At 38.9% G+C, this 26,491-nt stretch overlaps 3 protein-coding genes across 6 annotated transcripts in view; 2 read left to right on the plus strand and 1 right to left on the minus strand.

Annotated features, from left to right (window-relative positions):
* Positions 1 to 3,256, plus strand: part of SMCO3 (single-pass membrane protein with coiled-coil domains 3) — a 10,011-nt gene extending 6,755 nt beyond the window's left edge. The window contains exons 1-2 of one of the 3 annotated variants that reach the window (XM_029953893.1): positions 658 to 1,087; positions 2,534 to 3,256. In XM_029953893.1, coding sequence (XP_029809753.1) covers positions 2,550 to 3,227 — 678 coding nt within the window. In that variant the 5' untranslated portion in view covers positions 658 to 1,087; positions 2,534 to 2,549 and the 3' untranslated portion in view covers positions 3,228 to 3,256. Of the gene's footprint in view, positions 1 to 657; positions 1,088 to 1,186; positions 1,243 to 2,533 lie in introns of those variants that run through there. The other 2 variants (XM_029953895.1, XM_029953894.1) reach the window with 2 other exon arrangements.
* Positions 1 to 5,909, minus strand: part of C10H12orf60 (chromosome 10 C12orf60 homolog) — a 16,319-nt gene extending 10,410 nt beyond the window's left edge. The window contains 2 exon segments of the mRNA XM_029953892.1: positions 4,699 to 4,815; positions 5,139 to 5,909. The gene's annotated coding sequence lies outside the window, so the exon portion shown is untranslated.
* WBP11 (WW domain binding protein 11) lies at positions 5,492 to 21,018 on the plus strand. Of its 2 annotated transcripts, XM_029953890.1 has the most exons (12): positions 5,492 to 5,640; positions 7,168 to 7,273; positions 7,991 to 8,022; positions 8,844 to 8,937; positions 11,851 to 12,047; positions 13,356 to 13,489; positions 13,698 to 13,897; positions 14,457 to 14,648; positions 16,878 to 16,979; positions 17,401 to 17,691; positions 18,655 to 18,837; positions 20,007 to 20,440. In XM_029953890.1, the coding sequence occupies exons 2-12, from the start codon at positions 7,210 to 7,212 to the stop codon at positions 20,438 to 20,440; spliced, it is 1,923 nt and encodes a 640-aa protein (XP_029809750.1). In that variant the 5' UTR covers positions 5,492 to 5,640; positions 7,168 to 7,209. The 2 variants fall into 2 exon arrangements, with proteins under 2 accessions (XP_029809750.1, XP_029809751.1); XM_029953891.1 differs by lacking the exon at positions 5,492 to 5,640 and having other exon boundaries at positions 7,210 to 7,273; positions 20,007 to 21,018.
* The last annotated feature ends 5,473 nt before the right edge of the window (positions 21,019 to 26,491 follow it).

Raw genomic sequence — 26,491 nt, forward strand, 5'->3', positions numbered from 1 at the left:
AGAGAGGACACAAAACTTGAGAGACTTGAATACTGAAAACAAACTGAGGGTTGAAGGGGAGAGGGGAAAAGAGGTGGTGGGGATGGAGGAGGGCACTTGTGGGGAAGAGCACTGGGTGTTGTATGGAAACCAATTTGACAATAAACTACTTTAAAAAAAAAAAAGAAACTGAAGTAGGTGACTAGATGTTTATCAGATTGGAAAGGAAGGGATCTTTAGCATTCAAATACAAGGCGATGTTTTTAGCTTATAGCAAAGGCAAGAGTTAGGTCTTTGTGAGCAGGGGTCAGTAGCCTGTTTTCCAGGGGAAGAAAAACAGGTTTTCTCAGGAAATGTAACATTTCCTCCTATAATCATAAAAGAAGAAACTCCTATAACAAGTTTTTTCACAAGGTACAATTCACATATTTTTAGCATAAGAAGGCAAGTCACTCCTGATTATCAGTCAGGCGCCCTGGGGGTCGGAGCTCAGGCAGAAATTGAGTGGAGGTTGAGTGGGGGTAGATGTTGGTCGCAAGTAGGCCCCATGTTGTCAGCATGAAGCCCCACAAAGGGCTCGGTATCACAAATTGTGAGATCATGACCTGAGCTGAAATGAAGGTGGGAGGTCTTGCACACCTGCCTTACTTCAGAAATAGCTCCCAGCACCCCGCTTGCTTTCTTACTCTTTCAAATCAACAGACTTTTTTAAAAAATGAATTTCTGACCATCATAAAGTTTATGCTATTAGGGCTACCAAGGCATTTTTTCTAAATTTAACAGCATAAATGATTATGTTCCCAATCCATTTTTAAAAACTGTGCCCCTTTCCATTACCAAATTATATCTTTATGACTTGGACAGTAGGTTATTTTCATGTTACTTTTCTTGAGAAAAAAGTATCTTCATTCCTTCATTCCATGCTTGTGAGGTTCCTCATATCTAGGCCAAGAGCCATGGTCCCAGAATAGATAAGGCCTGAATTCCTCAGGATGTTGTTTACAAGACAGAATGTGCCAGACCCCACACAAATTTCATTTTCTCTTTTCTCCCAAGAGAATTTTAAATTTAAAATAGAACTGCCAAGCACCTAGCAAGCCTATTTAAGGTATGCCTATGGAGTAACATTGTTCTCAAAGGGCTCAAACGTTTTCACACAAATAAACTGAGAACATGCCTGTTCCTTTTTTCTCTACACAGTACTCTGAGCCAGAAGTACAAACACAAGGAGGCTCCTACCACACATACTTTATTCATTTCATGGTGTGTTCTTGCTACTTACTCCTTACTCCTTTCGTGAAATGGCATTATCTCCTTTCTGAGGCTAACTTTAGCTATTTTCTTCTTTTTTGAGAGAGAGAGACAGAAAGAGAGCAAGAAAGGGGCAGAGAGAGGGAGAGAGAGAATCCCAAGTAGGCCCCATGCTGTCAGCGTGAAGCCCCACAAGGGGCTCAATATTACAAATTGTGAGACCATGACCTGAGCCGAAATGAAGAATAAGATGCTTAACCGACTGAGCCACCCACACGCCCCTCTAGCTAATCCTAATAGTGCCCAAGTGCATTATAGACCAGTCTAAATAATTTAACTTATAACCTTTGCAAAGGGACATAATTGCACTGTCCCCTGCACCATGCCCACTTTCTCTCCAAGGGAGATTTTAATCTAAAGAATTTTGAACAGGGGCACCTGGGTGGCTCAGTCAGTTAAGCATCCGACTTCAGCTCAGGTCATGAACTCACAACGGTTCATGAGTTTAAGCCCCGTGTTGGGCTCTGTGCTGACAGCTCAGAGCCTGGAACCTGCTTCTGATTCTGTGTCTCCCTTTCTCTCTGCCCTTCCCCTACTTGCACGCTATCTCTCTCCTCCTTCTCAAAAGTAAAAATTAAAAAAAAAAGTTTTAAAGAATTTTGAATATATGCTCTTATCATGAAAATTCTGTGTTGCCTTTGGATATCCCCTAGGTTTAGAGACCAAATAATTGCCTGTAAGGACATACAGAGTGGCTTGAATGGTATAAATTAAAGTAACAGTGAAAAAACAAAATTAGACATTATTAGCCCTGTAAACTCAGAGATCTTAATATTCTTTGGGCTTTCCTAACTTAACTCCAAATATTAAAGAAATCAATCTGGTAGGTCTAGTCAATGTGGTGACTAGGGTTTGGGAAAACTAAGGAGCACTGGTAATCAAGAGCTAACTACAGCCTGTGTCAAACATTATTAAATATTACTTAGAAATAATCACATTTATTTGTTAATAATCAGATACTTGAGAAACACAAATGCTTCCTATCTAGGATTTCTCTCCACCACAAAAAGCTAGTGCCTTAATTTATGCATCAATAGGTTGCATTCTGTTACCCACATTTCCATACACTGACTCTAAGTTTCATAAAAGTAATTGTTTCGAAGAACCTGTTGAATTTTCTGAGGAATTCCTTAGCACAGTGCTATTTTTCTATTCATAAAGTAAAAGACTTCCTGGGCAAATGTATGCAGACAACAGACATTTTTCAAAAGTTTTAGTGAAGATTTACTACTTTATTTTTCAGAGATTATACTTGAAATATGGCTCAGAGTGACTTCCTCTACCCAGATAACCCAAGAAGAAGGCAAGAAGTCAACCGTCTTCACCAGCAGCTTCTTGACTGCTTATCTGATAGCTTCCATGCCACCAATAAGCTGATTGGGGTTTTAAACACGCACTTGGGGTGCAGCCTGGCCTCTATTGAGATGCAGCGAAATGGGACCATCAAGGAAAACTGTGATATCATCATCCAAGCCATGATGAAAATCCAAAAAGAATTGCAAAAGGTTGATGAAGCACTAAAAGATAAACTAGAGCCAACCCTTTACAGAAAACTTCAGGATATTAAAGAAAGGGAAACAGAGAAAATTGCAATAGTACAAAAGGTCATTTCAGTCATCCTGGGAGAAGCTACTTCCGCAGCCAGTGCAGTGGCTGTGAAACTTGTGGGCTCAAATGTCACAACTGGCATAATTAACAAGTTGGTCACTGTGTTAGCTCAAATTGGAGCTTCTCTCCTCGGTAGTATAGGAGTTGCTGTTCTTGGCCTTGGCATAGATATGATCTTCCGTGCTATCCTGGGAGCAGTGGAGAAAACACAGCTTCAAGCAGCCATTAAAAGTTATGAGCAGCATCTGGTGGAATTCAAGTCAGCTTCGGAAAAATATCATCATGCCATTACTGAAGTCACCAACACAGTGAAACACCAAATGAAATAAACAGCCACTGTGCTTCTTCTGCTTCTCAATTACAGTGTTTTGCTTCTTTGATTAGGTTTATTTTCTGTTAAGTTTCCAACATGGACATAAATACAGTTAACATAGAAAGATGGTTTAGATATACTAAAACTAGAAGACTCCAGAGTTTTGTATCAATGATGAATGCCTAAATCAGTGCTAGACCCTGTGAAGTAAAACTGTATCCCAGGATACCTTCTTACAACATTAGATTAAATGCTATTGTAGAAGAGCACGTGTAAAGGTTACCTTTTCCTTTTCTAATTCCCCAAATCCTTAAAATTTACATGGAATGGGGCGATTTTATTTCTACTACTAGCTTCAGACATCATTTAGTTCTAAGGCAACGTCCTTGTAACTGCTGCCTAGACTCAAACTGTGACCTTTGAATGAAATAATTTTGACCACCAGTTTAAATCCAGTAAGCTGGAAGAGACAGAAATACAGTTTGCAACAATTCAATCATGAAAGATCACAATGGTTTTGTAACTTCAACTAATTACACACTATACCTGGATGGCTTTTTTAAAAAGATAAAAGTTAAAACTGAAAAGATAAAGGCTCTGTTTCCATAATTGCAACCAACCCTGACCAACTGTGGTGTGATGATTAAATATCCCTCATGTGAATGAACACTCTGGAACATTTGAAAAGAAACATACATTTAGGGTGCAGGGGGAGGAAGCTGTTACTCTTTCAAGAATTTGTCACTTTGTTATTTAAAAAAGTCATATTTTTAATTATCCTAATGAGGTTTCAGACATATGAAATTTCATGTTCAATACTATCAGAATGGAAGTTGTCCCCTGCTACATAAAACTTTAGGTAGCCCATTTCATTAATTACCTGATTTCAGAAAATCGAGAGGCTAAGGAATTTCTGTAGACACGAGTGTTTTTTTGCCAACTAATAACCACCCATTAAGACTTTTAGTTTCTACTTATAAAATCATTAATAAGTTGTTGATGCAAGAATGTTTGTTATAATTTATTTTGCATACAAGAAATGTCTTGAGTTTTAAAAGCCAGCATATCCCCAAAATTAAAAAGCTAGATAAAACACTTTTTTTTCAAATGTACTCTTTTCTTTCTATTCTGTCACTGCTTCTTAACTTAGTTGCAAACTAAATCTCTTCACATTCAAAATTAAATCTTATTTTTATTACCTAACTTACCAGTTCTAAACTACAAGACCTTGTTAATGCTCTTTCTGGGACTCAAATCGGAAAAATTTCTAAGACAAAGGTAAGGAACCGATCTTAAATGGTTAAGTGCACATTTAAGTACTCTACTGCTATAATTAGTATGTATTTCCTTCAATATTTTGGTGTATTTATAAGAATTGATAGTAAAAACTAACTATACCTAACATATTTTCCTATAAGGAATATTAAGATCAGAAATAACCAAGGGTGTCTTTTAAAATTTCTAAATATTTAAATATGTAAGCTTACCTTTAAAGGGAAAAGGGGAGGAGTCTTCGACAAACAGCAGCTAGACAGGAAAGGACGAAAGACTAGACCTAAGTGATAATCCGTATATAGGTATAGTGACATCATAAAGGACTTTAGCTGGTGAAAAGACCAAAAGGGAAAGACCATAAATCAACCTGGCCACTTGCACATTTAAAACTGAATGCACATGTATCTCCACATTTCTTCCTCAAAAAATTTATTGTAGATTACTGTAGATTAATTTATTGTAGATGAACAACCGGGAACTCTAACACGGGCACTAATCTGTTCTGTATGCCTATAAACTTCCAGACGGACATGACGCTAGCAAAGAGCAATAAACACAGTACCAAGTGTTATCTTGGGATCTCTTTTCAGACACAAGCAAAAGAGATCGCACGCGCTTACATTACAAAAATATCCCAAACCCAAAAACTAACACAATTCCAGCCGACAAAAACTTAGCAAAACACCCCTCTAACTGGAACCGTCCAGTCTCACGCAACTAACGGAGCTCCAGGAAATTAAGTCAGAAAGTCTCGGTCCGAGAGGGAAAAGCAGTCTTCTCATCAGCCAATCACCTATCCGACTTGCTCCGTTTTTCTTATTTCTGTTGGTTTAAAGAAGTGTCAATTAACGTGGTTCTGCGCAATGGGGGCGGGCTCTTGCCAGACAAACAACCAATTCGGTATAAACTTGGAGCGGAAGAGACTCTAGTCCTGGAGTTCTTGGTTCCTCTCTATGGTACCAGAGCGGAGAAACGCTAAGATCTTCGGCCTTAGGTATAGGAAGTGACGTAAGGATGGCGGAGGGGCGCGAGGTTTCAAGATGGCGGTGGCTGGGTTGCTGACCGGCAGGCAGAGGTGAAGGCCCCTACGAGGTAAAAGAGGCCGAGAATCGTCCCATCCCCGCCTCTTGCAGCCCCAGGAGCCCAGCAGAAGTGTGAGTGTGCAGGATTGTTCTACTCCGTTCCTTTCTCTTTCCCGACCTTTCTCGGGGCCCGCGCGGTTGCCTCGGGAACACCAGGCCCCTCAGCCCCGCTCTTCCTCTCCGCGGTTGGGGTCTCCCGGGTCGCGGATCGGGGGATCTCGGAGCCAAGGACGGTGTGGTTTCCAACGTCTAAGCTGCTGTTGTACCCGAGGCAGTTAGCGCCGCCCCCCGCCTGTGCGCGTTCACCGGCTGCTTTAGATTTGACGTCTTGGACCTCGAGTCAGGGTCAACCGTCGCTATGGCTTAGGCAGTTGCTGCTGCTGTTGCTTCTCTTGGTGAACTGGGCTCCGACCCACTGCAGCCTGTTCGGTTTCCCCACGGTTATGTGGCCCAGTTTGCCTGTCGTTTCTGCTTTTAAACAAAAAGTAGTTTGTACAGACTAAGGCTCCATTGTCTTCTATAGAAATTCTCTGTAATTTGTAATTTGCTCTTTGTCAAAACATGAGCCTGAGGGTAATTGACAAAGAAAAGCAGAAAAGATAGGAGCTATCAAAGGTAGGAGAGCCTATATTTCTACGAATATTACTTGTTTCCACCTCGCTTCTCCCAGACTCCCAGTTTTTTCTGCGAAGGAAATCCTGCGAAGGGTAAATTAGGTGCCACTCAAACAGCTCTGACCCATTTAGCAGAAACCAAGGCATTTGAACACTTGCTGAAAGAGGCATTAACTAATGAAATTTTCTGACAAAAATCTTCATACAAGGAAGAAGGAGAGGTACAATTAATTGTACCGGCTACTAAAATTTTTGCCTCATGATATTTCCTTTCCCACCTTTTAAACGTCTACTTTCAAAAGGGAGTAAATTTGTCCATTTTATTATTGGGAAGGGTGAGCGTTAACAAGTAAAAGTTTGGAACAAGAGAAAGAAGTAATGTCTCCAATTAAGAAAAGTCTTGACTTGCAAAATATTTTCCCTCAAACACAAATCAGGAATCAAGGGGGTACTAGTAGAAAAATGTGTGTCTTGACATTTTTGGACACTCCTTTATATAATATTTTTATTTTTAATATGTGCACCTTTAGTTATGTCTTACACTCTTAAGACTCAAGAATTCTATCTGAATTAGAAGGAACTCTGAATTAAATAGCCTTAAATTAATGAGTTTTTACTATCTTAAAGATGTTGGGAATACATGGCCAAGAACCATGGAGAGAGGCAAGGGGAGCTCTGTTGTTTCCAGCCCCCATCATTACCTCCATTCTCTTTTGATTCCTCTTTCACCCTAAATATAAACAAAGGGAGGGTGTAGGAAAAGGACTAACGGTTTTTCATACAGGTTTTCATACGCATGATTTGTCCCATATTGTTGAAGCATATTCTGATTTTTTTCAGTTGACAGAATCGGTCTGTGATCCATTTTAAAAAGTTAATAATCAAAAGAATGTTGCTTTTCAAGAGATTGGTAGAAATTTTGTAACATAAAATGGAAGAAATTTTGTAAATGGAGGAAAATTAAGCTATTTCTTTGTTTTTGCAGGGTTTTTTTTTTATGAATAAGTAAATCATACAAGTTATCAACATGGGACGGAGATCTACATCATCCACCAAGAGTGGAAAATTTATGAACCCTACAGACCAAGCCCGTAAGTGTCCATTAGTATGGAATGATAAAGAAGAGGAGTAATAAAATTGCAAACAGTAGAGAATCTATTAGGTCTTACTTACAAAATCCGCTGTGCCAGGAGTCAGTTGTATAAAGTTATCCAATGTTCTTGTGGGCACCTGATGAAAACTTTAAACATGCAAAAAAAAATTAGTGCCCATATTTTTTTTAAGTTTATTTATTTATTTTGAGAGTGTGTGCATGATCATGGGGAGGGGCAAAGAGAGAGAATCCCAGACAGGCTCTGCACTATCAGCACAGAGCCTGGTGTGGGGCTTGAGCCCAGGAACTGCAAGATCACAGTCTGAACCGAAACCAAGAGTCAGTGGCTTAACCTACTGAGCCACCCAGTACCCACATTTTTAATTTGATTGACTTGCAAAGTAAAATTGGCTTAAAAGTTTCTTCTTGTCTGTGAAGTTTTGAACAAATTAGTTTTGTAAACTTCTCTTTAATATTTTGACATCTTTTTCTTTCAGATTCATAGTAATTTTTTAAGAAGCTTAAAACAAAAACTTGTCAGGACATTTTTGGCTGACATAATTAAAGGGTGCTATTGGGGTCTGGTGGGTAGAGGCCACAGATGCTGCTAAATATTCTGCATGCACAGGACAGCCTCCTACAGTAAGAATTGATCTGTATGAAGTTCGGTTAGTGTTCAAGATTTGAAAGTTTTATGTTTTCTCTCTCTCTAAAGGAAAAGAAGCCCGGAAAAGAGAGTTAAAGAAGGTATGATTTCAGAAGCCTCCTGTGAGCCAGTAAATGGTGTTTGGCACATCTTACTGTTTGGGTTTAGTGGATTTCAAAACAACATTTCCAATTAGTTGTCAGGAAAGATACTTCATGCTGCTTATAACAAACCATAAACTTTACTAAGCCAAAATACCATATTTGGAAACTGAATTGAAAAAACTTTGCAGATAAGCTTATGATGAGTTATTGTAACATTGTTTGATTATCTTTCCCAGTGAGTTAAATAAATATCTTTGAAAGGAATTTCTTTTTGCTCTTAAAGCATACTGCTCTGTGAAAAGATACTGAATTAGTGAATGGAAATAAATATGATTCTAAATTGTTTTGTGGGTTCCTTTTTTCATTTGGTAGCTGTTGAGTTTGGCAAAGTGTTTTCACAGAATAAAGTATTTATTTTTCAGTATCATGCTTTAACACATTGAGAGAATGCAGAATTTTAAGTTTTTAATTAGGTTTTCTTATTTCATTGTTTAGTATCAAATCTGCAAAATTTTTCTCTAATATATAATTTTAGAATTAAGCGTAAAATAAGATTCTTTTTAAGTAATTGTTAACAACTCACAAAATTAAAGTACTTGCCTGAGAAAGCACACATACTAAATAATGTTTATCTTTTTGTCTAAAGTTGAAATATTTTTGAGATCAAAAAATTACATTTTTGGTTATGGTGATTGAAACAAGATGGGAAACCAAGGAGAAATTCAGCTTTGTTTTAAGTAGATTCTTGATGCAAATTGAAATAAAAACTCCTATGAGTGTCCAGTTTCTTGACATAGTTGCTCTTTTGTTTCTCTAAGAACAAAAAACAGCGCATGATGGTACGAGCTGCAGTTTTAAAGATGAAAGATCCCAAACAGATTATCCGGGACATGGAGAAATTGGATGAAATGGGTAAGAGTTTATAAAAGGGCTAGATTTCATAGCAGGGGTAACAGGCAAGCAGGTAACAAGTAGAGCAGCACAGGCGTGAGGAAAAGACGTGATTGCATTTGACAGGCTTAGTGTCAGGAAGACGACATGGGGGGACTGGTCTAGAGAAAGATGAGTGCCGTTATTTAGCTTGAACTAATTGTTACTGAGGTTATGAAAGCCTATTTTGACCAGTTCATTTTTCCCAGAGAAGACTGAATTCTGGAGTTTGAAATCTGGAGGTTTTTGTGTGTGTTGGTTTTTTAATGTTGGCAGCTACCATGTAAATCTAAATATTATTACCTCACCATGATTTTATCAGTTTCCCATTTTTCCCAATGAGAGCAGAGACACTTGACACTTAGTAAGGTGGCAGAAGTCATCAAATACTTAATATCTAGTTTTGCAGAATATCATATTAGGATTTCTCCTTTTTTTCACATTTCTTTGAGTAATTTTACTCAGTTTCTTCATGTACATCTTCAGGGTCACAACTTTTTTTATAACTGGAATCACACAAATAACTTATCTTTCCTTGCATCAAAATTGCTTGAGAATAGTCTGTGTGATGCTGCCAGTGAAATTTTATCCCAACCCACAAAGACCCATTTTTTAAATATCAGAACATGGGATTTATTTTTCTGGCTCCTACCATTTTTTAATTTTTTTTTTTAATTTACATCCAAGTTAGTTAGCATATAGTGCATTAATGAATTCAGGAGTAGAATCTGGTGATCCATCCCCTACAGATCACACCCACTGTTCAGTCCAGCAAGTGTCTTCCTTCCTGCCCCTTGTCCATTTAGCCCATCTCCCAACTATACCCCGCCAGGCCCCCAGCTATCCTGTTTGTTCTCTATTTAAGAGTCTCCTGTGTTTTTCCCCATCCCTATTTTTGTGTTATTTTTGCTTCCTTTCCCTTATGTTCATCTGTTTTGTATCTTAAATTCCACATAGGAGTGAAGTCCTAGGATATTTGTCTTTCTCTAATTTCTCTTAGCTTAATACACTCTTAGTTCCATCCATGTTATTGCAAATGGCCAGATTTCATTCTTTTTGATTGCCAAGTGTAATACTCCATTGTATGTACGGAGTACTCTATTGTGTGTATGTATGTGTGTGTCTTTATCCATTTATCTGTTGATGGACCTTTTTTTTTAATTGCATGATTTCTACCTTTTTTTCCTAATTGCATAATAAAATTATTTTTCCAAGTTTTGTTAGCAAAAGTTCCCAGTTTAAGTGGTTTGCCAAAAATCAGATAGTAAGTAAAAGAGGTACAGTGGATCTCAACAATACATTAAATGGGTTTAAAAAATCCAGTTATGTGAGGTTCTGGCATTAGGAAGCTTTGTTAATTAATGTGGCAAAGCTTGTGCATTTAGCCTGGACCAGAGTTCTGGGTCAGATTCCATGATCCCAGATCTTCCCCAGTTCAGCTGTAATTGATCCTGCTTTTTGCCTCTGCTTTAAATATTACTGTGGACAGTTGGCCTCCCTAACATGTCAAGACATTACCTATTAAAATGACTTCCAGTGATTTATGTGGCTTTAGAAGGAGATAATAGTCATAATTGAGGTTTATTGAGCTCTTATCTTACTGTGTACCAATTTTTTGCCAGATGTTATTTAATTCTTACAACAGCTTTTGGGTAGGTGTGTTACAACACCTATTTTATGGGTGAGGAAACTCAGGCACATACTTTCCTCAAGGTCCTGCTGCTAGGAAGTGGCAGGCTGGGATTAAAACTCAGGCATTCAACACTTGTACTAATCACACTAAGAATAGTGTGTGATATAAGACTGTATCTTCCAAATAAATCACCAAGGTTGTTAGGATTTAGGAAAGAAGATAATTAAACTTGCTATCTGTAAAAAAGGAAGAGAACACTGTTGATCAGGGTTCTAATTACAATTTATAAAACTTACACAGTTTATAAAACTTAGTGCAATCTAGTTTAGGCAGAAAAAAATATGTACATTGACTCCCATAACTGGTAAATCCCAGAGGGAAGCTCTCCTAGAAGACACAAATATCATTAAGACCGTCTGTCCGCTCTACTCTCCTTAGCCTCATTCAGTGTATTGCCAGCGATCTTCTTGGGATGGAATGTGAAATATGTGTGTGGAATTAGTGGGACACAAGGTCACATCTTTAGGTTTATTTTATCCCTCCTGTAAAAAGCTTCACTCTCTGACATCTATATTTAAAATCTCAGAGAAGGATCTTGTTTCAGTTTGGAACATGTGCCATTTGATCTCTGAGTTGGTCACTGGCAGGGGTGGTGGAGGAGGCAGGTATGAGTGACCAGGCAAGCCTGGGAGTCTTGTGTTCATAATAACTCTTAGGGCAGAAGACCTGACATGAAGCCCTATGTTGAACACATGGAAAGAGAAAGGATTGTATGATAGCTAGACACCAGTCCACTATAAAAATAATTAAGTGGTGAGCTAGACACCACTGGATATTTATTTGTGATCCCATTTAGTCATCAGAACTTTCTTATAAAGCAGTTGATATCCCCATTTTCCAGATGAAGAAGCTAAAGATCATAGAATTCAAGTAAAGTGCCCAGGGTCTCAGAATTAAATGACAGAGTCATGTCTGACTGAAGCCTCACTAGATAGCAAGTTGTTAGCATAAGGGAATGAAACTTGATTTTTAATACAGTGATGATGAAAATCAGGTGATGTTTTTACAAAAGAAAGTAATATTAATGCCTATCTTAAAAAGGTCGAATTTCAGCAAATGTTTATTGCACTTTTTAATAAAATTTAGAAGTGTATACTCTTAAAAGTTTTAGCATATAGGGAGAGTGTAAAGGATATAGCTAGTTGATACCTAAGTGAAATGACTTTTTGTGTTTAATTTGAATATCTGCTCATTTCTCTTAGAGTTTAACCCAGTGCAGCAACCACAGCTAAATGAGAAGGTGCTGAAAGACAAGCGTAAAAAGCTGCGTGAAACCTTTGAACGTATTCTACGACTCTATGAAAAAGAAAATCCGGATATTTACAAAGAATTGAGAAAGCTAGAAGTAGAATATGAACAGAAGAGAGCTCAACTTAGCCAATATTTTGATGCTGTCAAGGTAATCGAATTTCTTTACAGAGAGAAACTAAAATGTTTTTAGATTTGCTTTTAAAATTATCAGTGTGAGAATTGGTCCTATTAAACTTCTTCCTTTTTACAGTCTTTTTAATGTTCATTTATTTCTGAGAGAGAGAGAGAGAGAGCACAAGCCAGGGAGGGGGGGACAGAGAAACCAGAGACACAGAATCCAAGCAGGTTCCAGGTTCTGAGCTGTCAGCACAGAGCCCAATGTTGGGTTCAAACTCATGAACTGTGAGATCATGACCTGAGCTGAAATTGACACTTAACCAACTGAGCCCCCTAGGCGCCCCTTCTTGGCAATTTCTTATCAGACTAAACATACACCTACCTACTCCATGATCCAGCAAATATAATGCTACGTATTTACACAAGAGAAATTAATTCATCTGTCAACACAATAGCCAAAAACTGGAAGTAGCCCAGATGTCCATTAATAGGATAATAGATAAACAAACTAGTATATTTATAAAATTGAATGTACTCAGCAACAAAAAAGAATGATCTACTGACACTCAAAATCACGTGGGATAAAAAAAATTTTTTTTTAATAGTATGTTTCAAAACTTGTTAACTTTCATAGTTATTACATTTGTAGGACATTCTAGAACAGGCAAAACTAATTTGTGGATGAAAAAGATTTATAACAGTGGTTGCTTTGGGATATTATTAAGGATTGACAGAGGAGTATGAACTGTATTCATTTGTCAAAACATAGAATTTATTCATTTCACTGAATTTTGTTTTGAAAATGTGAAAAAAAAAAAAAAACCCAGGTGGTATAGTTGTTATAAAGTAGGTAGGAAAGATCCCACTTTATAGATAAGGAAACTAGGGTGACTTTGCTTAGTCACACAGCTGGTGTGGGGCAGGAATTCAGCAGAGACAGACGAGTTTAGAAATGCAAGCTCTTCCACTGGCTGTCATTTCTAAGTTAATTGCTAAGTGCTGTTTATCATCCAGAACATTTAAAAGGGTGGGTTTGGTGCTAGACACTTTTAACAGTTGGATTTCTATAAACAGCAGCTATTTCAAACCATAGCCCAAAAGGATAAGGTGATAATGGGGGGGGGAGGGGAGACAGCAGACTTTTGTCTTTTTTAGAGGTGATAAGGATTTTTTTTTTGTCCATTCATTGACAGATTTTGGAACTATTGACAAATACTGATGTTTCCTTCTGATACTTAGGTGGAAAGCAAATCCAGTTTATAAAACAACAGATAGTGATTTTTTAGTGTTTAGTTTGTGGATTGCTCTTATCATACTATTGAAAAGTTTTCTGTTTCAGAATGCTCAGCATGTGGAAGTGGAGAGTATTCCTTTGCCAGACATGCCGCATGCTCCTTCCAACATTCTGATCCAGGACATTCCACTTCCTGGTGCCCAGCCACCCTCCATCCTTAAAAAGACCTCAGCCTATGGGTAAGGAGGTGGTAGCATAATCAGATGGTGTTATTTTAAGTAATTTTTTACTACTCAGGGCCAAAATTGTTGCAGTGGGAAATAAAAGACAATGGGAATGTAAGTGGTGCCTCACTTGATCGGATGTGAAGAAATCCCTTATAAATGTTTGAAAAGAAGAAATAAGTATCTTGTTATTAATGTGATAACTGTAAAATTTTCTTCACAGACCTCCAACGCGGGCAGTTTCTATACTTCCCCTTCTTGGACACGGTGTTCCACGTCTGCCCCCTGGCAGAAAACCTCCCGGTCCTCCCCCGGGTCCGGCACCTCCTCAAGTCTTACAGATGTACGGCCGTAAAGTGGGCTTTGCCCTAGATCTTCCCCCTCGTAGGCGGGATGAAGACATGTTATATAGTCCTGAACTTGGTAAGGAGGGCCTGTTCCTTTTGCTTTAAACAACCTTTCCACTGTCATCTTTTAAGTCGGCCCTGTTTAGCATCTTGTTTGCCATCCTCAGAACTTGGAAAATAAGTGACAATTACATGTACATACTAGCATATGGATAACTCATAGAATTTACTAAGTAAAAGCATCACACATAAAGAAGTATAGAAATATTTGTCATGGTTTAAAATAGGCTCAATTTTTTAAGACTCAGATACTTGTTTTCTTTTCTGTTTCATTCCCATCAGACTAGAGCATAACTTTATACAGTGATGGAGTGTGTGTGTGTGTAGAAGTTTCTACGTAGAATTTGTTTTCAAATTTAAACTTTTTAAAAAGTACATTATGTTATCAAGAAGATTTTAAGACTGTTACCATATGGAAATATTGTTAGACTGGATGAAGAGCTCATATACAGAATTTTTTAAACAGTTAAGTTATTCTGAGTAAAATAAAAGTTTTCTGTGCTTTGGCATGCACACCATGTGTAGTGGAGGGTCTAGTCGTAATACTTGTTTCCTGGTCCCTCCTACGTTGTCAGCTCAGCGGGGCCATGATGATGATGTTTCCAGCACCAGTGAAGATGACGGGTATCCTGAGGACATGGATCAAGATAAGCATGATGACAGTACTGATGACAGTGACACTGACCGATCAGATGGGGAAAGTGAAGGGGATGAATTTGTGCACCGTGATGATAATGACAGAGACAACAATGAGGAGAAAAAGTCAGGTATGTGCTGATGGAAGGTCCATGGTATTGATCAATAAATAGCACTCAAGACAAAGGATCTGATTTATTAACACATCTGTAAAAGTAATTGTGAGCATCTTGAAAGAGGGGATCATGGCTCTGTTCATCTTTATATGTCAGTCTCAACAGTTCTTGACACAGTAATACTAAGTACTCACTGGGTGTTTGTGACAGAAAAATAATGAAGAAATCTATGTAGTAAAGGCCACTTTGGGAGAGAAAGATAAGAACTATTTCAACAGCATGAGGATGTACTCTTGTCGGTATGCATAGGAAAAAGGAGAATAAGCACATAACCCTATTGAGAAAACGTGTTTGTTTTTTTTTAATAAGTCTGTTTAAATATTTTAAGTTTTCTGTGGCCGTTGTGTCTTAACATGAACCAGACCATAATTATAATTCAGGATAACTTTCAAAGTAGAGTCATGATGTAATGGAAACATCCAAAATGTAGGTTATGTGTCCATTTGGTTATTATAAAATCAGACTGCATTATATATACTTTTAAAAAGCAGTTACGATGTTCATCAAGAAAATGTTAAGCATCATGATAGCAACTGAGCAGTGCAAAATGTATAATAATCTCTCACACTTCTGTAGTCTTGGAGTTTATTTTAAAATTGTTTTTGTAACCTACAATACCATATTTGTGTATTAGTAATATTATTGATGTATTTATAATGATGACAAATCTTTCTTCTGATCCTTCTTAAGAATCATGGTTGCAAACCAAAAAGCTTGTGTAAAGGTGCGGATAGAGCTGGTAATGAAAAATTATAGAGTACTCAACATAGGGGCCAGCACTGGACAAAGAAAGCCCTTAGAGCCACAACGGCTCCACTTTTCTCTGGCATCGTGTGATCCTTTGCCTCATTTTTCTCTTTCTGACACCTTTTTCTTACTTCTACATACTCTTCAGTGTACATGTGCTGAAAGTAGCTATCCTAACTGATTTGACATTCATCTGATATGTGTTCGTTTTGTACTGTATGCAAGGAATTTTCCTAGACAAAGGATACAAAGTGAACAAAACTAAAGCCTTGCCCGCATGAAACTTCATAAATGTTTACCAATGAAGGCTGCTTCTAATATTGTTCCCTTTGGCAAGATGTTTAATAACGTCTAGTGGATAGCCGTAGTTATCAGGTTAAAAAGGTCCCCTCTAATCCTACCTTGGCAAGAGTTTTTATATTTTTAAGCATCTGTTGGGATATTGTTATGGTTTTTCTTTACATTGTTTAATGCAGTGAATTGTATTTGTGGCTTTTCTAATGTTAAACCTTACCTTGCATTTCTGGGACAACCCTACATGTTTATGCTGTATTTTCCTCTTAAAACACTGTTGGGTTCAATTTGGTTATACAGTTGGCCCTTGAACAGTATGGGGGTTGGAAGCACCGACCCTGTGTGCAATCAGAACATCCATGCATACCTTGTAGTTCCTCCAAAACTTAATACCCTATTGTTGACCAGAAGTTTTACATATAACATAAACCATTGATGAACACACGTTTTGTCTCTTGCATGGATTATATACTACAGTCTTGCAATAAAGTAGGTTAGAGAAAAGAAAATAGTGTTAACAGTTCATAGGGAAAGTACAGTTTCAGTACTGTACCATATTTATTTTAAAAAATCCATATGTAGGTGGACCCACTCAATTCAAACCCATGTTATCCAAGGGTCAACTGTATTTTATAGTAGGTTAGTTTTGGTATCAGGGTTGTGCTGGCTTCATGAGTTTCAGAATGCATTCCATCTTTTCCTGTGCCCTTTTACAGGAAATTTCTGTAATTCCATGTTTGGCTGAACTTCCTTGTAAAATTATTTGGGTCAGGTTAAAGATTTTTAACTACCATTTCAATTTTTAAAGTTCTGGTCTTATCACTTCTGTGGCCAATTTTTGTAATTTATATTTTTATAGAGAACTGTCTCTTATCAGGGTGTTCAATTTTACTGGCATAAAGTTATTGGTAGTATTCTTTAAGGTTTTTAAAGTTTATAGATGTGAAATCACAATTGCTTATGTTTACCACCAGTTGGCACTTCTTTTACTACCTTTTATGTGGTTATCTCTTTCAGCACTTAACATCTGCCAAGTATTGTGGACAGCAATCATATCTGGTGCTTTATAGGATTCTGTAGTAAGCATTTACTGAATTTTTTGTTCCTGATCCACCCCATTCTCTCCTTCCCCTGGCCCCTTAGGTCTGAGTGTAAGATTTGCAGATATGCCTGGAAAATCAAGGAAGAAAAAGAAGAACATGAAAGAGCTGACTCCTCTTCAAGCCATGATGCTTCGAATGGCAGGTAAAACTGGGGAAGAGTTGTGAATTCACCTTTTGGGTGTTTCCCCCTGATAGTTCCTTTACATATAGTTTCCCATTTAGTGTCTCAGCAACCTTCTACAGTAAATAGTAAGTCCTCTTTGACCGGGTAAGGTTTGGAGACATTAAGGTAAGCTGCCCAAAGTCACCCAGCTAGTAAGTTGTACACTGGCATTTAGATCCAGATCTGTCTTGTTCAAAAGCCTGGGCTTATTTCACTCTGCTCCACTAGTGTAGATGAGTGGAATACGTTTGAGTTGTCCACATCTAAGCATTTTATGAGAGAAGACTATCGAGTTAATTTTAAGAGAGTGCTTAAGTGAGCGTGTGTCTTCAGGCATCACTTTTTTACAGGGTGTAAAAAATGAATTGGCTCCATTTACCTGGTTTAAAATTTCTTTCAGGTCAAGAAATCCCAGAGGAGGGACGAGAAGTAGAAGAATTTTCAGAGGATGATGATGATGATGATTCTGATGATTCTGAAGCGGAGAAGCAATCACAAAAACAGCATAAAGAGGAATCTCTTTCTGATGGCACATCTGCTGCCTCTTCCCAGCAGCAAGTTCCCCCACAGTCTGTTCCTCCTCAGATACAAGCACCTCCCATGCCAGGACCACCTCCTCTTGGACCACCACCTGCTCCACCTTTACGGCCACCTGGACCACCTACTGGCCTTCCTCCTGGACCACCTCCAGGTAGGCTAGCACTTTTGTATTGGGAAGAATAATTATATCAGCCTGTGTTAGAGGGAGGAAGTCATTTTAAAAATACGCATCATTAGTGTTGATGTTCTGTTTTCTCCCTCCTAATACCCTGAGAGAGAGTATAAGTGCAGTTTGTTCCTACTGCACTGTTTGCCAGTCATAGTACTTGTGACAGCCATCTTTTTCTCCAGAGCTCTTCTTTTTTGGGGGTTCTTTATTTCTGACGTTAACAGGCAGAAACGAATATGAAACGAGGTTTCTTTAGTACTACTTTTTAATATGACAGTTTGGCCCAATTTTAAACTGATAGCTAGTGGGACTGGGGCACAGTAAATCCTGTCAAGTTTCCTTCTTTGGTTGGGATTCGTTGGGTATCAGTCTTGAGAGACAAAAGTGATAAGTTTTAATATAGTTTGACATACAAGTATAAGAAGTTCATTTAAAATTTGAACTTCTTGGCTATTTATGATTTTATAGTCCTTCTTCCTGCAGTTGGGCAGTTAAGTTTTTTTTCACTTGAGTTTATCCTTTTCTGATTGGTGGTGCAAAAGCAAATGACCCATCTTATGTTACTGTCAGTGGTCTTTGTCAGTATCTCATTGTATTTCAGGGGAATTCATAAAGCACCCTGCTCTATATTCCATTTTCAGCTTTATTTTGGAAATTTAAGAATTCTTCTCTTCTTTGTACAGTTTCTAGCCCAGCAGAGCTGTGATTATTATTATTTTTTTTTGTCAGTGCTGAGATCTAAGAGAAATGATCCATAACAAAATTACTACCCTATCTGGTGCTCAGGTTATTTGTTGAATGAATTCAATTTCCACATATTTTTTGATCAGTTTTTGAAGTTACATGATTTCAAGTTAAAATGATAAGCCAGACCATATCTTTATACGACAGTTACTACTTCATATGGATTTGTCTTACACTAATTTGTTGCTTTTCTCTTTACAGGAGCTCCTCCGTTCCTGAGACCGCCTGGAATGCCAGGACTGCGAGGGCCTTTACCCCGACTCTTACCTCCAGGCCCGCCCCCAGGCCGGCCCCCTGGCCCGCCCCCAGGTCCACCTCCAGGCCTGCCTCCCGGCCCGCCTCCGCGGGGACCCCCACCACGGCTACCTCCCCCTGCACCTCCAGGTAAAGCTTTTGATTTATACTATAAAAATATGACCACCACATATTTCATCTGCTCTAAGACATATTTTCACATTTCAGTATTCTGAAATCAAGGGCTGTCCTAAAATGCTGTTTTTAAATTGCTTTTGGCCTAGGTTGAAGTTGAGTTTCTCCAAAGGGTATTTGCACTGGGTTCTGCCTGTCATGTGAGGAGGGACTTTCCCAGCCCAACACCGCTTCGGATTAAATCCTCCCATTTGAGTAGGGTGTTCTGCAGGGATGGGGACAGGCAACACTTCTAGTTATGAAGTCATTCCACTTACTTACATGAGTGTGAACTTAAAGTTTAAAATTATAAGGCAGATTCCCCCCTCTCCTCGACCCAATATCGGTGTTAAATATGCAAATTTCCTTACATTCTAGGTTTATGTGGCACGTGTATTTCTAGTTTATTACATTGACTCCCAGTTTAATGTGAAAGCCTCCTTTTAAGCTCCCCAGACTCTCAGTGGTATCTGGGATAATTATGAGTCTGTGTAAGCAGTAGCATCTTAGGTTCTATGAAATTTGGTAGTTTATATTCAATCTTAAAAGTGGTGTTTGAAGAAAAATAAATCTGGAGATTCTGGGTAAATGACGATGGTATGTCTGAACCATCAAAAGGACATAAATTCTTTTCCAGTGGTGGTAACATACTGTGCGTGATCAGTTACATTCTTTTATTCCAAGGTTAAAATTATACATCCTGCCCATTAGGTTACCTTTTTCAGGGGAGGAATGCCGTGGGAATCAGTAGATAATGCATGAGAATCAAACCCCCGATAGCATCTGCATTACCCAGCTACTATAATGTCTTGGGCTGTCAGATTTGAAATGTGAAAAATTTGAAATCCTGCTTGAAACCAGTTGGCGTTGTCAACTTTATATATTAAAATAGTAAAATAGTCTGAGAGGAAGAAGACATAAGTATAGGGATACAAACTGAAGGTAAATATGAGTACCGTTTCGTGATAAAATATTCCCTACTATCAGAATGTATTCCTGAGTTACAAATAGCAAGTAGCATGATTTTTAGCTTATTTTCTCTAAATTGTCCTTTTTTTAAAAATTGACAGCCTATGTTTTTAACATCCCCAGTGGTTAAAATGTATTCACGTAGTATTCATCTGCCCGTTTGCTCCTTCACTTAGGCATCCCCCCGCCCCGTCCTGGCATGATGCGCCCACCTTTGGTGCCTCCACTTGGACCTGCCCCACCTGGGCTTTTCCCACCAGCTCCCCTGCCGAACCCGGGGGTTTTAAGCGCTCCCCCCAACTTGATCCAGCGACCCAAGGCGGATGATACAAGCGCAGCCACCATCGAGAAGAAAGCCACAGCAACCATCAGTGCCAAGCCACAGATCACCAATCCCAAGGCGGAGATCACTCGATTCGTGCCCACCGCGCTGCGGGTGCGTCGGGAGAACAAAGGGGCTGCTGCTGCTCCCCAAAGGAAGGCCGAGGATGACTCTGCTGTGCCTCTTGCCAAAGCGGCCCCCAAGTCTGGTCCATCTGTCCCCGTCTCAGTGCAAACGAAGGATGATGTTTATGAAGCTTTCATGAAGGAGATGGAAGGGCTCCTGTGACAGCTCTTACTACCAGAGCAGGTTTCTGCTCGCGTGAGTGGTTTGTGGGGAAAGAGGCTCTTCCTAAACTTAGTGAAAGAGCTGCTTTCACTGTCAGGGTATTTTTAAATTTCAGTTCAAGGAATATCCTAAAAGTTAGCCTTGTTCAGAATTTATTGCGTATAAGGAGTTATTTCATTCAGAACAGATTGGTTATTGAAGCCGTGCTGCTACATCCATTCCCTTCATGCCACCATTTTCGTCCCGTCTGTTCTGCTTCTCCAGGTCTTTGGAAACGTGATCGGGGGATCTTTGTTACTTGTTTCGATTCTCTTCTTGTGTGCTGTGGGCACTGGAGTAGAGATTTCTGGAAAAAAACAACAGTTTATTTTACCCCATCTTGCCTTTTGTGTTTGAGTTAATATTTTCTTGTAAATATTTTGTAATATTTTAGTGAAATGGATCGCAGTGTCATTTCCTAATACAAAAGCAAGATACGTGGGAAGAAATTGTACAATTCTTGGATTCAGATTATTTCCCACTGACCTGAACTTCAAGTGTTTCATGGAATAAATAAATAAATGTTCTACACCAAGTCATCCTCTGTGTCACCTGAAATAGGCAGAGGAAGTATGAAGCTCAGGGGGCAGGCAGACGATAGAGATTATAAATACTGACGGAGAGATAGGGCAGTAAAAAAGGGAAAGAGAAAAGCCACATACAAAATAGGAGGTAGGGGTGCCTGAGTGGCTCAGTTGGTTAAGCATCTGACTTCAGCTCAGGTTGTGAGCTCATGGTTCGTGAGTTTGATCCCTGCATCCAGCTCTGCACTGACAGTCTCCTCCCCGTCTCCTTCTCTCTCTCCCTTTCTCTCTCTCTCAAAAGTAAAATAAAAATGCTTTAAAAAAATTTTTAATGTTTTATTTAATTTTGAGAGCAAGAGAAACAGAGCAAAAGCAGGGGAGGGGCAGAGAGAGAGGAAGACACAGAATCTTTATCAGGTTCTGAGGTGCTGACAGCTCAGAGCCTGGAGCCTGCTTCCGGTTCTGTGTTTCCTTCTCTCTCTGTCCCTCCCCCTCTCATGCTCTGTCTCTCTCTGTATCAAAAATAAATAAAACATTAAAAAAATTTAAAAAAAAGAAAAAGAAAATATAAGGTAATGATCATAACAATAGCAGTAATTTACTTACCACACACACACACACACACACACACACACACACACTATTCACTAACTGCTTTATGATAAGGGATGGATATTACTACCTTATTTTTAGGCATGAGAAAATGGAGGCTTAGCAAGCTAATAAATGTCTGTATTTTTATTGGGTTGAATTATTTTTTTCTGACGTGAGTTCAAATAAAAACATAGTGACTGGGCATCTGGGTGACTCAGCCGGTTAAGTGACCAACTTCGGATCAGGTCATGATCTCACAGTTCATGAGTTCAAACCCCGCATGGGGCTCTGTGCCCACAGCTCAGAGCCTCGAGCCTGCTTTAGATTCTGTGTCTCCCTCTCTTTCTCTTCCCCTCCCCCTCTCATGCACACATGCGTGGGCACATACACTCTCTTTCTCAAAAATAAATGAACATTAAAAAAAAAAGAATAACATAGTGATTTCTATTTGGGCTGGGCAATGGAGAGCAGGATATTGGGAGGAAAGTGAGATCATGGCATTTACTTAATATTTACATTTAAACATATAAAATTATATATATGTATATATAAACATAAATTTAAAATATCATTTATTATGAGCATTACATGGATTATCATGTTAAAGAAACCAGAACATTCTTACCCTATCCAAAGACACACACACACAAATTCAAGATAAAAATTCCTTGATGAACATGAAAACAAGAGCAGGGTGTTAGAGTTATACAGATGTGGGACTGAAGCACCCATAGACAGCATGCATCTCTTGCATGGTGCTTGGACACTGCCAACATCTGTCTGGAGACGCCCTCGGCCGCTTCCACGGCTCAGCAAGCCCTTTTGTGGGTGTCACATTTTTTTCTTTAGCCACTGAGAAAGGGGAAGGCAGCCCATGACAGCTTTGTGACGGGTCTGAACTGTCAGCCAGGGCTTGGTGCTGGCGCGGGTTGGGCTGAGAGCCACACTATAGCGTTCTGTGGACCATAAATAAGCCCAGGTCACAGAACACCAACAGCAGACCAGCCATTCCGTGCCGTGAAAAATCAAAACAAAACCAAGACTCCTCTGTAATTGTGTCAGCACAAAAAAACCACAAGTGGAGTCCAAACCACAAAATGACCAAACAGGCTGATATGCATTCTCCAGATTCACCAGTTACAGCCATAGCCTCACTTTATTCCTCGCACCTTATTAGATACGTGGGTTAAGCTGCCAGATCATAGACTTACCTGTACCCACAACAGCACACAATTCGGGGACAAGCCCCTCCTGACTCAGTGAACGCACACTGAAAACTTATAATAAATCCTTTCTGGCATCCTCTTAGTGAGACACCCCACATTTCCCCACACTGTGTGTCTCTCAAGCTGCAAAAAGCAAAGAAATAACCCAACTTGTTCAACTACAGGTGTGCTCCTAGCAGTGTTTGGCTTGAGGGCAGAGACAAAAACACAGATTCAGCTAAAGCTCCCATTGCTGGGACAAGACTCTCCGTTCAGTAAGACCCCTGTGCTTCTCTCTGGATGACTGTCATCGGCTCAGGGCTGGGAAGCACGTGCATGCTGAACTGAGTTTTTAGATTTTGTTGAAGCTTCCATGTTGAGTTAATTTTGTTTCCCTTGGAAGAAGAGCTCTCGGAATTTTTTTGATGGCCTATCACATTAGTATTCTTTGATAAAATTGTTTTTGGTCTTTTGTTCCCTGCTTTTATTTTGTTGTTAGTGGGCTTTGATATTTTGTGTTGTCCTAAGAAGCGAAGCCCATAGGGCAAGAGCGGACATAAGCCTGACAAGTCTGTTTCTGAGCTATCCTCTGAGGGCTGAGGTGTTCAGGTCTCTTCGGACCAGCGACCCTAGACAAACTTTACTTTCAATCACCATTTCTGAATCAGATAAAGAGTTCTGTCTTTGTGTCCCTGACGACTGGTCCATTTAGTTTTGTCTGACTGGATCTGTGATCAGTGATGACTGGCCAGTGGCCAAGTTGTGGGGATCAGAAATTACCCCTCTTTTTTTCAAATGTTTATTTTCGAGAGAGAGCAAGCGAGTGGGAGAGGGCCAGAGGTGTGTGTGTAGGGGGTGGGGGGTGGGGATTGTTGGGGACAGGATCCGAAGTTGGCTCTGCACTGAGAGTAGAGAGCCCAAGTCAGGATTCAAACTTGTGAACCGAGAGATCCTGACCTGAGCTGAAATCGAACACTTAACTGACTAGGCCACCCAGGGATCCCAGAAATTACCCCATTTTTATAAACCATGTTATTTTTCCTAGTTGTCACTATCTAAAAATGCACCTCTTTCAAGCCAACCTCTTGTTTCCTTCATGTTTTCTCATTTTAACAGAAATTTGTACACCTCTGTCTCTAATAAACACAATTTCATCAGGGATATTTTAGAGTTGCAGTTGCCACTTGTGCTTCTGAAATGAACAAAAGAGTTCATTTGAGAAGTACTTTAAAACAGAAAGCAAATAAACCCACAAGAGAAGATTGGTTGGTCTGACTTGTCTTTAAAAAACAAAAGAATTATTTGGCAACATGTACATTCCTAACAAAGTTTACCATGGCTATTAAAGTGTTTTATTTCCCGATTCATATTACTCTTGTATCGAGTCCATGAGGTCTAAGGCAGCTTAGATCAAAGTTTTAAAAGAATAAAAATATTTCAGGTTTTGTACAGAAAAAAAAAAAAGAAGGTAACTTAATATAGGACATATCCCTCCTTCCTTACCAATTGGAGTTAAACAGTACTGGCTTTTTAACTGCATAGCTTGATAAAATTATTAAGGACCTGAGTTACTATCTGACTGTGCAGTCATTCTCTTTTATGTGTCTATACATTAAAATCTGTTTTTCAGTACCTAAGCTTTCTTTCCTCTCCTTGAACAGAAAACAAAATAAAGCTTTACATTAGTAATTTCATATCTGCCTGAAGCCAGTTGGCTTCCTTTCTTTTCTCTCTCTCTCTCTCTCTCTCTCTCTCTCTCTCTTATCTCCATTTCCCTCCCTTGGGAAACAAAACATTAGCTGATTAAGAAAAATTTAATTTGTCCAGGTCAAATTTCTCGTTTCAAACATTTGAAAATACCTATATTACACTAACTCAAAAAGATATGCACCCCTATGTTCAGTGCAGTATTTTTACAATAGCTGAGATATGGAAAAAACTCAAGTGTCCCTAGCAGATGAAGGGATAAAGAATATGTGGTACACACACACACACACACACACACACACACACACACACACAGGAATATTATTCAGCCATAAAAAAGAATAAAGATTTGTCATTTGCAACAACATGAATGGACCTAGAGGGTATTATCTAAGTGAAATATGTCAGAACTGAAAGTCAAATACCATATGATCTCACATATATGCAGAATAAAAATAAAACCACCAAGCTCATAGATACAGACCATAGACTGGTGGTTGGCAGGGGCAGCGGGTGGGGAGAAGGGGTTGGGCCAAATGCATAAAGAGAATCAAAAGGTAAAAACTCCAGTTATAAAATAATTAAGTCATCAAGATGTAATATATAGCATGATGACTATAATTATGAATACTGTATTGCATATTTTGAAAGTTGCTAAGAGTATATCTCAAAAGTTCTAATCACAAGAAAAAAATTGTTACCATGTATGGTGATGGACAAATATTGAATCATTATACACCTGAAATATAAGCATAACTATAACTTTCTACAAATGATATTTATACACAATATATATTTCTTTAAGAAAGTAAATAAATTAAATAACTAATTGGTTTGATGAATTAATAAGTTACCATTGTTTCTGTAACTTCTTTAAGATTAAAACTTAAAACTTCAATTAAAATTAAAACATGTAAAAAGTTATTCAACTAAATGGAATGATAATAAAGGACATATTATTAAAGGGTTCTTTGTGAACATTCTTCCCAGATTTTTAAACAAATGCTCTCTGTCCAATTTCATCTCAGGTCATGATCTCACAGCTCATGGGTTCAAACCCCACGTCGAACAGCCTGTGCTGTCACCACAGAGCCTGGAGTCTACTTCAGATTCTGTGTCTCTGTCTCTCTCTGCCCCTCTCTCATGATCTGTCTCTCTCTTTCTCTCTCTCTCTCTCTCAGAAATAAATAACCATTAAAAATGTTTTTAAACAAATGTCTCATTATCACCAGATACACCCCAAATTTCTGTCTATGCACAGTGAAAACCCATAAGGGTAAAAATGCATATCCATTCCATTCCATTCCAGCGCCATTAGTAAGCTGAGTCAGCCTATCTACATTTCCTGCGTGGGAGAGTGTAATAACTTTTAAAGAGCATTTTCTAATTATATGGCAAAGTCTAAGCAAATGAGGAATGTCTAGGAGTTTAGGGATCCAAACTATGAGAAATCTCCACCCTTTGACAGACTCTCTCCTCGGGCCATGTCCTTCCTTCTCCTCAGTGTCTCTTCTTCCAGGTGATTAGATCTCATAGATCCCCACATCCCGTTCAGCTGTGGCTGTTTTCTGTCCAGCCACTTACGCATCTATACATTTTTCCTGTGAATGCATATTCCCTCTGGATGATTGTAGCCATTGCCCATTTTTAGGTATGACTCCCAAATTCTCATCTGCAGGCCAGATCTTCTTCCCTAGATTCTCTCACATCCACTTGTCTTTTGACTCCCTGTCTTGGTGTGCACTGCCTCTCTGCCTGGAGCACCCAACCATGTCGGGCTAAGTCACACACCTAGACCTACCTCAGGGGCCACTCTCCCCACCAGGCTGAGCGATACAGGTGCCTCTGTTCCCTGCTACCAAAACACCCCGGACATCTCCCTTTCTTTACACGTACCCTGTTATACTGTAATCATCTTTTTAAAATTATAATCATTTTTCTGAACAGCTGGTTATCAGCCATAGGTTTAAGACATAATATAC

Source organism: Suricata suricatta, chromosome 10, assembly GCF_006229205.1.
Source record: "Suricata suricatta isolate VVHF042 chromosome 10, meerkat_22Aug2017_6uvM2_HiC, whole genome shotgun sequence".
Lineage (NCBI taxonomy): Eukaryota > Metazoa > Chordata > Mammalia > Carnivora > Herpestidae > Suricata > Suricata suricatta.

Coding starts and splice junctions, on each gene's coding strand:
- WBP11 (XM_029953890.1), top strand. CDS start 7,210: ATGGGACGGAGATCTACATCATCCACCAAGAGTGGAAAATTTATGAAC. Junction 13,898..14,456: donor GTTATATAGTCCTGAACTTG/GTAAGGAGGGCC, acceptor CTACGTTGTCAG/CTCAGCGGGGCCATGATGAT. Junction 17,692..18,654: donor TCCTCCTGGACCACCTCCAG/GTAGGCTAGCAC, acceptor TTCTCTTTACAG/GAGCTCCTCCGTTCCTGAGA.